At 40.3% G+C, this 15,116-nt stretch overlaps 2 protein-coding genes across 6 annotated transcripts in view; both read right to left on the reverse strand.

The window, feature by feature from the left end:
* The window catches only part of RAD54B (RAD54 homolog B), a 101,750-nt gene that overhangs the window by 74,854 nt on the left and 11,780 nt on the right, over nucleotides 1–15,116 (reverse strand). The window lies entirely within an intron of this gene.
* On the reverse strand, nucleotides 1,404–8,105 carry FSBP (fibrinogen silencer binding protein). The gene is made up of 2 exons (XM_013941919.2): nucleotides 7,240–8,105; nucleotides 1,404–2,922 (listed from the first exon to the last, which is right to left on the reverse strand). Exons 1-2 carry the CDS (start codon nucleotides 7,608–7,610, stop codon nucleotides 2,397–2,399), a joined length of 897 nt encoding a protein of 298 aa, XP_013797373.1. The 5' UTR covers nucleotides 7,611–8,105; the 3' UTR covers nucleotides 1,404–2,396.

Here is a 15,116-nt window from a genome sequence, read left to right on the forward strand (position 1 = left end):
TACAGTACCTGAAAAAAAATACCATGCCTGGTCTCCTCTTGATCTACCTCAAGGAGAGTGGAGAACTCAACCAAAAATTTTCTGAAGTCTCTGTAGAGCATTTTGGTGGCCAAAGAAAGAATAGCAGCTCTAACACTATAAGACAACAAGCCCTATGGAATTATTTTCTGGACTATTAAAAGTTTGCCCATTCACATTATATATAAAGACAGAAAAAGAAATTAGAAATTAGTTCCTTACCACTGGAAACCAGAATTCTGATTCTCAGCTGAAAGGACAATATAAAATCAGGTATTTCAAAGTTACAAACAAGTGCAGAGAATTTAGTGCTCTTTGCCATTTCTCAGAAGCCACATTTCAGATGGCAAAGTGCAACAAATAAAATCCTTATTTAATTTTCAAAGCCAGATTTTGAGTCTTCTAATCTCAGGGACGCAAGTATCTCACTGAAGTGTTTCCAGCTATACAAAAAACGGATCAATCTCCTAGAACTGAAAAATACTGCAGACAAGCACTGTTAAGAAACGGAGGCCGCTTATTTAGACATCATCATTTTCAGCGCACAAAAATTCCCAAAAGAAAAAGTGATTAAAGTGCTGTCTCCTCCAAAAAAACACTGGAACAGGAAAAGTATTGGGGGAACTCCAGACTGATAGCAGCTGCTTTCATTGTATATTTTTCCTCAGTTTGTTTACAAAAGACTTGCTTCCTCTACTTTTCCCACATGTAACCTGTTAAAGTTATCCTGGGCACCAACAGTCAAGATGATTTCTCTCACATCACTACCCTAAAATTTTAACTACAGTTCTTTAAGCTCAGCTAGTCCCTCAACTAAACTTATATGCTTCCAGCCTTCTGTTTTCAAAAAGCACTGATTCCTGTGGTCAAAGGTAACCTGATTCAGGCAGGAGCCTGACAAGTAGCAGTAAGGCTTACCTTATTCAAAGAGCCTGCTCAGGCAGGCCAATGCCCCATGCTCACACACTGAGGTTCTGCGGGGATGGACAAAGCAGCAAATTTGGGAAACAGTGGTGACAGGAGTGAACAAGCAGCCACAGAAAGAAACATTCTCCTTCCTGTTGGTTTTGCTCTTTCTGTTGTTGGGGCTAGACAGGAGACACAGGAGGAATTACATCTCCTTTGTTCTCTCTTTTTCCTCGACCCTATACTTAATTTCCTTTTCTTGTACTAAAGGCTAGAGGAAGGAGAAAATACTGTTAGAGGGAATAAGGAGCCAGAGGTCTAAGGCAGTTGCAGATCCATTCATAACAGACAGGAGACCAAGAATTATGAGGAATGAATAGTCTGGGACATAGGCTTTCCTGGTATTTTGCTTCTAGTTCATGAATGTTGATCATAACTGCATAGGAAAGGGCTGCTACTGGGACAGACAGAAGAATCAATTTCTATTTCATTTTGGGCTTTTTATTTGAAACTAATCAAAAGACCAGAACAACAGCATTTATAAAAGGTACCCAGAATAACAAAGAATCTTCTGTTGATTTCAAGTCACATATTACTTACATACAGAAACTATTTCATTTTGGTAGCTTATAGTCATATTGATCAAAAGGCACCTGCAACAGTCTTGGTTGCACATGCACTGTAGTAATTATGCATGCAAATGAGCAAATTAGACATTTTTGTGGTTGCTCACCAGTATAATTACTATAACTGAATATATGATCCTGGTAACTATACACACACAAATTGCGCACGCATGCAGTTTTAAAAACTTCAAGTGTTGCATTCATTGTATCTACTTTGATAATGTCTTACGGAAACACTCATCCACTGAAAACAATAAAAAGAGCGTTAACTTTTTAGATGATGCACATTTATTCACCTGTCTATGGAACATTAAAAAAATATAACAATCTGGTAATTTTTTTCCAAGCTGATACATCAGCAAAATCTCACCACTGTCATAAGATTTACCAACTTGAAATGAATGAGAAAGATATTTAAACATAGCCTCTAACACCTCCTTTTTTATATATACTTATTAACCTCTAACTTCATAAAGATTATTAGAGGATAGGTATTTATTTGAAAAAATTACGCATATGATCAAAATTTTTAAGAGCTGGACTAAATTCCCATTAGCTCATTATAACTCTACTACAGATAAGTGAAAATATTCAAAACATTGGGATTTTTATCATCCTAAACACTTAGAGCTACAGGATTTGATTATACTTCAGAAAAGCCAGTGGATTCAAACCTATACAAGACATTTTTATTAAGGTACATAAACAACAAAATGGAAAATATGCTTTCATCTCTCAAAATCAGATTTTGACATGAGAAACAATTCTTCTTTAGCATAAGAATTTTGCTAGGGCAAAAGCATTTATTATTAAGTATTTCAAAGAATGAGAGAAGTAATAAAATATTTAGATATTGTTGTATTCTGGCAGACCGCACCGTAGTTGTATTGCCTTCAGCTTCTCTACTTTGATTTTCGCTCGCAACAGTTCCTCTTCCAGCTGCTGCTTTCTTTTCAAACCATCCCTTTTTTCTTGGACATAAAGCCCAATTCTTCTTTGATTTTCTAATATTATTTGATGCTCTTCTTTCAGCATTTGCAACATCTGTGGGTCATACCCACACATTGGTCTAAAGCGTTCTCCAACCTCAAGCCTAAAAAGCTCATCTCTTCTTGGAATAGGAGAAGGAGACATCATCACTCTCATATCAACTGAAGATACTGATGTTGAAGGAGATCTTTCCATAACATGCACCAATTGGTGTTCTTCCTCTTGTCCTAAGTTCTCACTTTGCTGTGAATCTATAACCAAAGAGGGAGGAGGTTTGACATCCTCTTCCAATTGCAACTCCATCATGACTGTCGCAGGATGGTGATCCAACATTGCCTGTGGTGAACTGGTACCAGCAATTGTTTCTTTACTATTAACAGCACTAGAACACACAAAATCATATTTAAATCATCCATGAAAATCCATTAAATAAAAAAAAAAAAAGTGTGGTTGTAAGTAACCAAAGTTTCATTTGAAATAGTATTCTTTGCTATGTCTATGATTCTAATTCATTAGATGAACACTGTCCGTACTATCTGCACCCCTCTTCCTTTCCACTTCACACATACAGCCCTCTCTTATTCAGGTGCTATCGCTACTAAACTGGCAGTATAGCCTATTGGAGAACCACCCTGGCAGGTCCTTATTCTGAAACAGGATAAGCAAGAAGGGCTATTAGTGATAAACAAGAACAAAAGCAAAGCAGCAACAGGTGATGCAAATGATACAGGAAATAGTTTGTATGATACAGAATGTGGAGGGGAAAAAAAAGCATAAATTTAGATCCAGTGGACTATGGCAGAAACATGTCCATCTCCCAAACTTATTCCATCTCCTCCTGTTCTAATGCGCTCCCTATTGCTAATTCATGCACTTAAGTATAAGTGTATTTTATGTAAAACAATCACTGAACAAAATTACAGAGTCTTGGGAAAAGAAACCAGAGGCCAGGTGATGGCCCTACCAGTAGATTACGGAGTCAAGCAAATTATGCTCTTTCCCTTTGCATCAGTGATCTCAGTATTCTTCTGAAGCTTCAAGAGAAGGCATAGAAATGTTTCCATCAAGAACAGCCTATAGTTCTGCACAGCGTTTCTCCAACTTTTCAAAAGTACAACACCCTCTTGACTCATATGTCTTTGTGTAAACCCCTGAGTCAGCAGCACCTCAAATCAGGATTTGACATTACTCCAGCTTTGATGATAATAATGGCTCAAGTTGTCCCTGCCTACTTCTCTACCATGAGTTGTGTTTCAAAACCCTACAGTTCTACACATTACCCCTTTATTCAGAAAATACTTTAAGCCAGATCAGCTTCTTGATCTGTTTTACTGTATAGATCCACAAGCAATACTTTCAGTACAACTTGGGAGGCAGCATACTATAATATGGGAAGAGGAACACATTAAGTTGGTACTGCTACCAAAGGCAGTGCATCATCATGGCAATGATTCTCTAAAACACAGGGGCTGTAACTACTGGATGCAGATATGAGACATTCCCCAACTCTGGAAGAACTGACCTGCTCTAGCAGCTAAAGGCAGTGAGTGGATTCATGTTTAATATAAATTCACAGAAGTAATTACAGGTGCTCCCCAACCCTGAAGGACCTGAGTTGCTATTAAAAGCTGGGGGGGGGGGTGTTAAACTTTTTTAACTCCTTGTGAGTCCTACAATCCACAATTCCAGAAACTATCTAATTATTAACACACTGCCCTGGTTAGTGGCAAATGTGGGTTCAACTTCCCAGAAGCAAATTAGGATTTTAACTTGAATATCCTGCATTTTGTGTAAATGAACCAACTCCTTAACAGTGATATCAAAAGGAGGTATTATCATCTCCTCTGTATTTGCCCCATGGCCTTTGAAACTCTTGCTTCAAAAGAAATAAGTGGCCATGGCTGCAATTTCTGCAGGACCCTGATCTAGTTCCCTATCCATTAACATGAAGGTGCAACTTCTGGAGTAAAAGCATGAAAGCTTCTCAATGCTCAGTTGCAAGGCTCTGTAACAGAGTGAGAGCAATATACTTTCCATAAATTAATTCTCCCAACCACCCAAACTATTTTAACTAAAGCTTTAAAAAAAGAAAAAAAATCCATCTGAAGCAGACACCTAAAATAGAATTTTCATTTATCCCAGAAGGAAATGTCAGATACTCTTAATTCTATCATTACCTGAGCTGCCTATAAAGTATCAGTTCTAAAACCTCACTTCCTCCTCATCCCACAAAGCTTCACTTTTTCAGTATACCCCTTTTTCACTTTCTCTTACTCCTCTCACTGAGCACCAGAAGTCTTTTCTTCCAAACTACGCTTTATTTTCACCCTACAAATTTCCACCGTTTTTCCCCAGTGCTGACTATAATTCTGGGTTTCCCCTTGTTCATAACCATAGCTTCTAATACAGCTTCCCTCTTTCTTATTTCCTGGCTCTTAGCCAGCTTGTAGCCTGAGAAAGGTGGAAGCTACTAGCTGGAGAAGCAGGTCATTCTGGCAAAGGGAAACAGAGGGAAGAAAGAGAAAGTGAGAGAGGTTAAAGAGAAGAAAGAAAGGTAAGATTTGGTCTAACATAGATCAGAGCCTCCGAACAGTGAAAAATCCATCTCTTGCAGTATAATCCACTAAGAACTAGCATATTCAGGTACCTCAGGGAAGGCTTTTTTTCCTTTTTTTTTTCTTTTTTTAAGTCAGTCTCTTAAGAGAAAAACAATTAGACAGTGAAGAGAAAAAGATGGAATTGAGAAACAAAAGAAACTCCTGTGTGGTGGTTACAAATGTTGTTTCTGACAACTTGACTGAAAGACAGACACACAACAGTTACCACAACTGGGGGATGGTATTTATAACCTTAGAGGCACCCATGATTCATTAGGTTTCATTTAATCACAGTGAGCTAGAAATCACTTAAAGATGCAACTAAGAATCTGGATTCATAATAAGTCGTATTTCCCTCCAAAAACCTAAGCCATACTCTAGTGAGTTAAAGCCCAACATATTACTCCAAATCAGGGGAAAATGTAACTCACAGTTAAAATCAGAACTATGAGGTAATGATGTATTTGGGCAGAAAAAAATATTTAAATGATATTCCATTTCTTCAGCACATGGTGTATTGGCTGATCCTAGGAACAACCATTTTGGGTAAGCAGTAATCAAGCCAATGCTCCCAGAGTCATAATGGGCTGCAAAAAACGTTTAAATTATAGGAGACAAACTATGGAGATCATTAGCTCTTAACCATTCATGAAAAGCGTCACTGTTTTTTCTAAGCTAATCTACAAACCAAAGTTCTCACACCACTTTTTTTTTTGCCCCCCTCCTTCCCAAAAAGTTGGTAGCCAAGACACTGCAACCTTTATTAGTGCAATTAAAAGCCCTGTTTTGTTCCTTTGGCGCTACTCCTCCAAGGGCATTCACCAGCAGCAGCAGCGCAGCCCAGTAGCCTCAGCGTTCTTTACACCAGGACCCACAACAGAATATTTTTAGAGCATCTGGCATGCTGGGATTTAGACAATTGTTAGCATTCAGTTCAACCAGTGGCACCATGAATAAAATTCATCCTGTGTGCGCATGCCAGCTTCTCTTAGAGTGTTTAGCTGTTGCACCAGCTAGCAGTATATCTGATTAAAATATGACAAGCTCACTTCCCATTAATCTGCTAGTGAAAATAATAAAAATCAGAGCTTTCTTAAGATTGCTGTGGAGTGATCTGACACACACCTCCATCTTAGTTTTTGTATCTGGTGGAACCCCAACCGACCCAGGCATTTTTTGATCCCTCCAGGACCCACACAGAACCAACAGAGTGTTGCAAGTCGGAGCTGAGGGGCATTAGGCAGCTGTGTGAGAAAGCCTGCGTGCTGCCTGCATGCTGCCTGCCTGTATTATGTCTGGCTCAAATCTAGACAGTGTGTCTCACTTTACTGAGCAGTTAAGGGAAAAAAAAAAACACTACAAAAAAGAAAACTTTTGCTGCTCTACCTCTCAGTTTCTCTATTTAAACTACCCAACATACAATACAGAACTATTTGGAGTTTAGATTGCAATTAGCTTTGCTCCAGTTTCAGAGAATGACCGTCAGTGCAAGAAAAGTATAATTTAAAAATATATTTGCACTCACAAAGGCACTGTGGTGTAGGGAGTCTTTTTTTTTTTTTTTTTTTTTTTAAGGACTGGGATCAGTTAAAATATAAAACGCAAACATCACAGTAAATGAGAGAAAAAAGGTATATGAACAAGTTTTCTTAATCCTATGAACTAACTTTAATAAAGATTTTATATAAACTAGTAATTGTTCCATATGCTGCAAAATGACTGCAGTATTACCTTAAATGGAGGAGAATAGCCATCACTTTGCCAGTGTTTGAATAATCTGCCTATTAAAAGGTAGGGGAGGGGTAGAGGCTGGAGCTACTATTTCTCTTTGATTCCCTCTTAACCCTCACTTTCCAGAGTGTGACAAAGACTCTGAAACAGGCTTTGAACCAGAGTTGAAAAATGAATGCAGTGCTAAGTCACCATAAAGCTTACCATAAAAACAAAAGAAATATTATTTTGTCATTGCTCCCAATTTTGGGGTGTTCTCTTATAAGCCCTTTCTTTAGGACACTGAACACAAGTTAAGAAAAGCCTTACAGAGAAGGTAGGAGGCGCCATAATTTTCATTCAGGGGAAAAAAAAATATATATATATCTCACCTTTGTGAAATGCTCCTGTCTCTTAAACACACATTGGAAATCTGTGGAATCATCTCCACAACTTTCTTGGTTGGCTCGGAAATGCTGCTTTTACAGTCTGAGTAAGTCTCCTTTTGCTGCAATAGCTCCTGTTTGGCATATTCTTTGAGCCTCTTGTACAGCGTGCGCAGGCCCTGTGCAGTGCGAGGAGGGCGATCTACTCCGATGGCATTGTAGTTATCAGCTATGATATCCCAGCATTTGTTTTTTTCCACTATTACAGAATGCTTATTGGTATGTTCTTCAAGAATTTGAACATACGGCTTCACAAGTTTTAGCAAATCAAGCTTTTCAGATAAGGTAAAATTAGAAGATCTGGCCTTCCCAACCATTGTTATCTTTGAATTAAGGAAGCAGTTCCTGAAGCCACCATGCAGTCCCTAGCTCTGCTCAGCTCTTTTTCACAAACAGAAAAAGATCAGGCTTAACTAGGCTAGTCTCATTTAGGCCCACGCCTACAAGGGAGGGTTTATTAAAATTCCTTCAGCTTAAGCTGACGCAGGTTCAGGAAATCTGCTTAAGCCAAGCCTGACCTACATAAGGCTTCAGACTGAAGAAGACGAGAAGAAACAAGCAAAATACACTTTTGCATGAAGAGCCCAGCCATACGCAGGATTTAAAAACATAAAGGTTTAAAGATTAGCACATTACCCAGCTAAAAATTACCTAATTTAGCTTGAGTAACAAGCTCTGACACATATCTCCAGCGCTCTCACACATATCTCGAACCGAAACGGCACTCGGGATTCCGAAAGTGCCGACGGCCCAGAGCGGCCACGACCGCTTGGGGGAAACGCGTCGCCCGCCGAACCGGGCGCGAGAGCGCGGGGAGAGCGCGGGGCCGGGGCCGGGGCCGGGGCCGAACCGGGCGCGAGAGCGCGGGGCCGGGGCGGGAGCGGGGCCCCCGGCAGAGCCCCCGGCCGCGCGCCCCCGCCGCGGCGCCCCGCCGCATTTGCATAATGCTGGTCCTGCTGTCAATCAGGCGCCGCGCTCCCCTAGCTAGTTAGGTTACACTCGCGCTCGGGCTCCCAGCAAAGCTAAGCTTCTCCTCCACGCCGCCGCCTGCCCCGGCTACCTACACGGAGGCTTCTTAAAGAGGCAGCTTCCATTCGCGGCCAGGCGGCTGGCTAAAGCAAAAAACACACGCACACACACAAAAAAATCACCCGAACACCGCCGCACGCACACTGAATCACCTTTTTTTTGTAACTTCAGCCTGCAGCTGTGCCCTGCTAAAACATGCCTGCCTTTTAATGCATGTGTCATCGCCAGTCAGGCCGCAGTGGCTGAGAAACGGCATGAGCTAGCTCCCAGGCTACATGTAGTAAAGGTTACATTCAGTCATGACAGATTTACTGAGTGCATTATGCTGCCTGGATACTGGGATTTTCCTAATATCCACCAGGAAACAATCTACTTTTATGACAATACTTCCAGGCATTCCTTCAGGATAAAACCTGATTTTTAGTAACAAGATGTGCAGGTTACGTTCATGCATTTCTAATGTTTGCTCAAAAATGTATCACCTTAAGCCAAGTTTTAACATAAAAACACACAAGGTTTTAAATATCTGTGGTCTAAACTAAACCAACAAATCTCAGAAACAGAAGAACTTGCAGAGATAAGAAAAGGTGCTTGCAAATATACAAAACAAAAACTGAGTCTGAAAAATTATGTGCATCATTGAAAGAGTCCAGAGGGTGGAAACAAACACAATCTGAGCCAGCGGCAATGGCTCCTCAAGCTTAGCATGTTCAGCCTTGAAACCAAGGGAGCCCCGGGGAGGGGGGGGGGGGGGGCAGGCGAAAGATAAATCTAATTTTAGTTTGAAATATCTTAAGGCAATAAAGATCTAGGTAGGAACTTGTTTGCTCAAAGGGGGAAAACCCCAAAGCAGACACAAGCCATATTCAAAACAAGAAATTCAACTAAACAAAGGGAGACTTTAACTGCTAAAAGTCAATTACCGTTTACAACAACAAGCATGTTTTAAACAATTTCTGAAACTTGGCTTGTTCATACCACCTAACAAAATTTGATCAGTCTGCTTTGCTGGCACTGCTTTCAAGCCGAGATTAAATAAAGCATTTTATAGTCTGAAGCCCATTTCAATAGAATTTAAGAAACAAAATACTCATGTGGTTAGAAGCACTTTATGAAAAACCATTGAATTCAATCACCTTGCCCTCCGTATATCCCCACACACTTCACTCTTTACTAACATTAAGAGTAGAATACTGGTTTTTTTCCTGACAATCATTTTTAAAATTGACATATTTGATTGTTCTTCAGGCCACTGCAACAGAAAGTTAGAATATGCCTCACATTGTAACCTGTTGGCAGTACCAGAATTAAGGAGTCTCAAAAGAGTTTACACCATACCCTCTGATGTTTACGTAGTTGTGCAGTACCCAAACTCTTGACATTTTAGTGACAAAAAAAGTCAACATCAAGCTGAACGAGGAAAGGCTCCTCTGCACTGCCGCAAAGGAGCGCAGCCAAAGGGTGACGGGCCGAGGAACGCCACCAACCCCAACCAAAGGGACAGGCCCCCTGCCCCACCTGCTGCCGGTACGTCCGTCAGCGTGGCACCGCCAGGGAACATCCAACCACAGCAGCCGGGAAGCGGGTAAGAGGCTTGGGAGCCAAGCACTGGAGCAGCCACGAGTCCGGGCCGGGAGAGACCAGAGGGGTCTGGCAGTTGGCTACTGGAGGGACCAGGAGGTCCAAGCCAGTTACTGGCGCCACTGTGGGGCCAGGGGCAGGGGTGCCTGCTGGTGAGGTCGTAAGTTCAAACCTGTTACCAGAAAGACCCATTTCAGGTTTATGTCTCTGTGCGTGAGGCAACCAAGAGACCCAGGGATGGAGGCCAGCTACCAGGTAGAGTAAGTGTCTAAGAAGAGTTACTGGAGGGATCCATAGCATATATATATTTCCTGTGATCAGCCACAGAGAGGAAAGGATGAGGCCATGGTGCTGTTTGTGTTTGCGTGAATGCCGTGGTTTCTGTGTTGATCTCCTGGGCCAGCCACGTGTATATGTATATATGTATCGTGCGTATGTGTGCATGTGTGCCTATGGGGAATATATTCGCATCCTTGCATCCAGGTGGGACCTGGCAGCATGAAACTCTATTGGGCTACCAGGTGCAGCAACTCCTAATATAGACCTATCTAAAGTTGGGTTATTTTATCACCTTACTGCTTAACGTTGCTAGAGAGACCATGTTTCCACACTAATGCAATTTTAGCAATATACCACTACAATGATTTCTTCTGAGCAAGTGCCTGAAGGAATTGGAGTCTGAATTACATATTGTTCAGCAGAAGTGTAAAATAACCCTTGTAAAAATGAAGCTGGCCGCCAACCAAGACTTTTTTTTCTTTTTGTTCCTTAAAAAAACAAAAAAACAAAAAAACCCACACTGCTCATCAGCCTAAGGTCATGTCAGTACTTGTATGAGAAATCATAGAAGGTGAAAAGCCTGGATATTAATGAACATTTAGACTTCTTTCAGCCAAAACAATAGGTGTAATTCCAAGAAAACTACAAAACAAAACAAAACCCACAAACCAAGACTGTTGCCACAGTCCACCCTCCATCCTATACCTTCCACCAATACTAGCATTTATGCAACACTGTGCACAGCCAGTTCAGGGAGATGATCCAGCTAAAAACAAATCAACTTTTTTGGCAGGTATACAGTTTAATATTTGGTTTAAGTCAATATAATTGTGAGAGTCTGCCAAACCAGGCAGTCCTGTCCTACCCCCCATCCCTGACACATTCCTGCTTCCTTCACCATGCTGATATTAGCATTTACAAAGCTTCTGAGCAAGTCGGACCAGGGAACTGATTTGTTTGCAAATTAATCATTTTTCTAAGCTGGGTTAGTTTTAAGCAACATCAGTCCCCTGATCCAGTGTGTCACAGGACAAAGAACTGGTGCAAAAAAAATACAGCCTCCAAAGAAGCTTTTTCAATCTGGATCATTTTAGGGATATGTTTTATAATACAGCTCTACATACACTTGCACTGACATAACTGAGGGGACAGCAACCCATAGCTGGTGGGGAGGAAATTCTCATCACTGTTGAAGAAAATACTCATACACACACTGTTACACATCACTTCATTATGCCTTCTATACCTCCTGCCTTAATCCTATGAACAAGGCACAGTTCGTTTTTCCTTCGTATCTTCAGAGTGGAATTCGCTAATCTACTCAGAATTCTGTGCTTAATAAAGAAAAAGGACAGCCTTACATTCAGCAGTAAATTTGGGGGGGATTTGCTTGAATTTTCTTTTAAAGATACCAGATGCTTCCCAATTTAAATGTTAACATTTAAAAAAAACAGCTTTCAGGCAGATTAAATCTTCATACTTGGGAGTTCAGAACAAAATGGGAGCTCTGAGAGTAGTTCCAAACATTTTTCTGTGGAAAGGAAAATCAGCGTGGTTATTCAAAAGCCATAGTCCCTTGATGGGGTTCCAGAACTTAAACAGTTGGGAAATAAGACTCAAAACTACAGGTAATAGGTAAATTCAGGTTTTTGTTTTGAAAAGCAGTCTAGAATAATTACCAAGAAAAGGATTCAAGTAGTGCTTCCTGGAGAGCTATCAAGAGAAGAATGAATAACAGACAATACAGTCAGGGATTAAAGTAGCCAAATGACTATAAAAACAATTTTTTTAAAAGGCTCAAATTATATGAGTGAAGTGACAGATTTGGATCATGGCCAATAATTGCATCAAGAGGTCCATATAAATTTAGACACGTATGGGATAGAACACTCTATAAGGGAGAATTTCTTTTACTGGGGGAACATCTTGGGAAGGGAGAGGGGAAAAATCCTTTATCACACAGAACTGAGGAAGAGTCTCTTCATATCAGCCAGAAAAAAAAAACCTGCTATAAGCTATATGATCAAAAGATAAAATATTTGAGAGAATTAAGGAGGCCATTAAAAAATACATCTTGAAATACATAGTTTAGATCAGACAGCAAACCTGAACGCTGAAGGAAATGGCACTGGCTGAAGAGATTCAGGCTGGGACCTTTTAGTGTAAGAAATCATGAGTCAACAGACAAAAAAGGATTGCTAAACTCTGTGAGGGTGCTCTGCCCACAGATGGGTAGCCCCAGAGTAAGTCTGAAAGACGTCCGTTCTTGTTTTATTTCATAACGTCTAAGCAAACTAGACCTGGGAGAGACCTGAGTTTGGGATTCACCATCACTCAGGAGTCAGAATCTTAAGAACAGGAGAACGACAGCTAGATTTGATCCTCAGCTGAGGTAAAATCTTGATAACCTCAAGCTGAGTAGAAACTGTAACAGGACTCAGCAGCTGGGACAGCCTAAGTTACACATCACTGAGTATACTGGGGTATACTGGCCGCAGACACATTTGGCAGGTATTAAGGCAATTGCTTACTCTTGCAAATTAATTTGGCAGCTGCATGAGATGACTTGAGAACGTATGTAGGTACGAAGGGCTGCAGAAGTTCCATTAGCTCATCGTATAGCCCTCGCTTCTGACAGGGCAGCAAGACAGTGCCAAGTCATTTGATCTGGCTTAAGAGCCTGGAGCAGACTGGGGTCTAGTGTAACAAGCCACAGCGTTTGGTAATTCTTCATGAAATTTCAGGAGTTTATGAACTGGGTGTTGAACTTGTTTTATGGGTGATCTCCTCAATTAAGGTTTGCAGGCATTACTGAGAGGCATGAGGATGACATTTCTCATTTCACTCAATTTTTTTTCTCCCCTTTATCAAAACTTCCATCATCGATTTTGCATTTGTCTTCTTCCTACCATGCTATACCTGAACCTCTCAGACCACTCCTTTTCCTTCTCCTGCAGTTACTTCTAACCACTTCTAAACCTCTGTCCCCCCGCTTTTTTTTGGGGGGGGAGGGGGAAGGAGCAGAGGGAAGTCTTAACTCTTCTTTTGCTGCATCTATTTCCATCATCACCATCTGCCATGTATTAACTCCTAACATTTAACAGTTCTTACAGACTCTAGGTGCACATATCTCCTGACAAGCAGAGAGAACACAGGAACTAACAACATAATTTGTACCTTTACGCCATTCTTGAACTCTTACACTCACTATGCATGGCCTACTCCAAAACTTATTACATCATCTAAAATTCCAGGCATAAAAGCTGGATATGGAAATACTTCCATCCCATCCGCTGATGTTAGGCATTCTCAACATCTAGACAACTGAAATGGGAAATATGCAAACTCATCAATTCTTCTCCATGCCAAATTTTAAAGAAATTATCTTCTTCACAATCTGACATTCAAAGACTCACTCATTTAGATCTGTAGCCATCCTTCAAATTACATCCAGCTTAAACCTATAGGACTTAAACCTACAGGAATTATAATAATAAATACCTATATAGCATCATAAATTAGCTTTTCACTTTGTAAGTCAAGTCAAGAAAAAAAAAAAGCTAATAGCATCATTCTTTACAAATCCAGAACTGTCAAACTGTCTCCAGTTCCTAATACATGCCTGCACTTTTCTGATCTTCTTTCCCAACAAACTTTCTGATAACCAATCAAAAGCAGATGAGAAATATAGGAAGATTAAAAAATATGATTTTCTCAGGATATCTTGTTTAATTCTTGAAGTCCTTGAAAGCAAAATATATCCATTCTTTTTCTAGAGGCTAAGAGAAGTCAGGTTTTTGCAATTCTCCCATCTTTTGGTGATTATGCTTTTAAATACTCACCTCCAAATACTTCACCATGCACTACTCCCTGCATTTGACATAGAAGCAGCATTCTCCATTCTTCTAATTTTGCTCGGTGGATATTTTGAGGACTCCAAGATAACCATCTTACCACCATCTTGCTGGTTATAGGAAAATTATATTGTGACAAAGCTTCTGTTTTAGGGGTAAACTTAAGGCCCAAAGCCAAAAGCTGGGAGGCATGCTGACTGGTTACACTGGCATGGCAACAAAGGGCATCCAAACAACTGGTCTAGCTACAGAAAGATTTGGCGGCTATTTTTGAAGGGATCCAGGCCAAGTCTGTAATAATGTACATTAAAACTCCCCAAACCTCCCAGTTCCCTTGAATAAAGCATCTCTTGTCCATCCTCCCAATAGCTACATTCTCTCCCATCTTCCCTTAAATCCACCTTCATATCTATTAGAGACAGGAGGATTTGGTGTGGGGGGACATACACACATCCCCAACCCGGCATTTTCCAAAGGGTGGGGAAGTGGAAAAGAAGAAATATTCAAAAGATTTAGAACGGCCATGTATTTTCTCTTTTGCCCATCTTCATTCCTTCCGCACACATGGCCTGAGAAGGAATTTTGAAAGTCAAGGAGAAATTAAGAAGTTATGTGAAATATCTCCCTCAGAATGAATGAAGAAAGTGAAAGAATTATTATTACTGCTAAACCTCAATCCTTACACTTTCTATACAGAGTATTCCATAAGATCCTTATTTCAAAAGTTACACTATTAAATAATTTCATTTTCTATATATCACAGAATATGTGCCATTTGTTTGCATGCAAATTCCAGGGACCTAAGTTATAATAAACATACGGGAATAGTAGATTCATTTCCCATACTACCCTCCCCCTTTGAAGAGATGAGTTTCTTCTATATCTGCAGTTTCAACATTAGGTCTCTATATCTACACAACTGACAGAGTATGTCTTTTCTTCCCTACAACTTAATTTTCGACAAATCAAAAATAAGGAAAACACACATAAGAGATAAGTATATCTTTCTGTGCAACACAGCTCTCTTCAATAGTGGATATATCTATCATTCCTCAAAAGTAAAGAGCCTAGCAATACTTT

This window comes from Apteryx mantelli, chromosome 2 (genome assembly GCF_036417845.1).
Source record: "Apteryx mantelli isolate bAptMan1 chromosome 2, bAptMan1.hap1, whole genome shotgun sequence".
NCBI lineage: Eukaryota > Metazoa > Chordata > Aves > Apterygiformes > Apterygidae > Apteryx > Apteryx mantelli.

Coding starts and splice junctions, on each gene's coding strand:
- FSBP (XM_013941919.2), bottom strand. CDS start 7,610: ATGGTTGGGAAGGCCAGATCTTCTAATTTTACCTTATCTGAAAAGCTT. Junction 2,923..7,239: donor GACAGGAGCATTTCACAAAG/GTGAGATATATA, acceptor TGTGTGTTCTAG/TGCTGTTAATAGTAAAGAAA.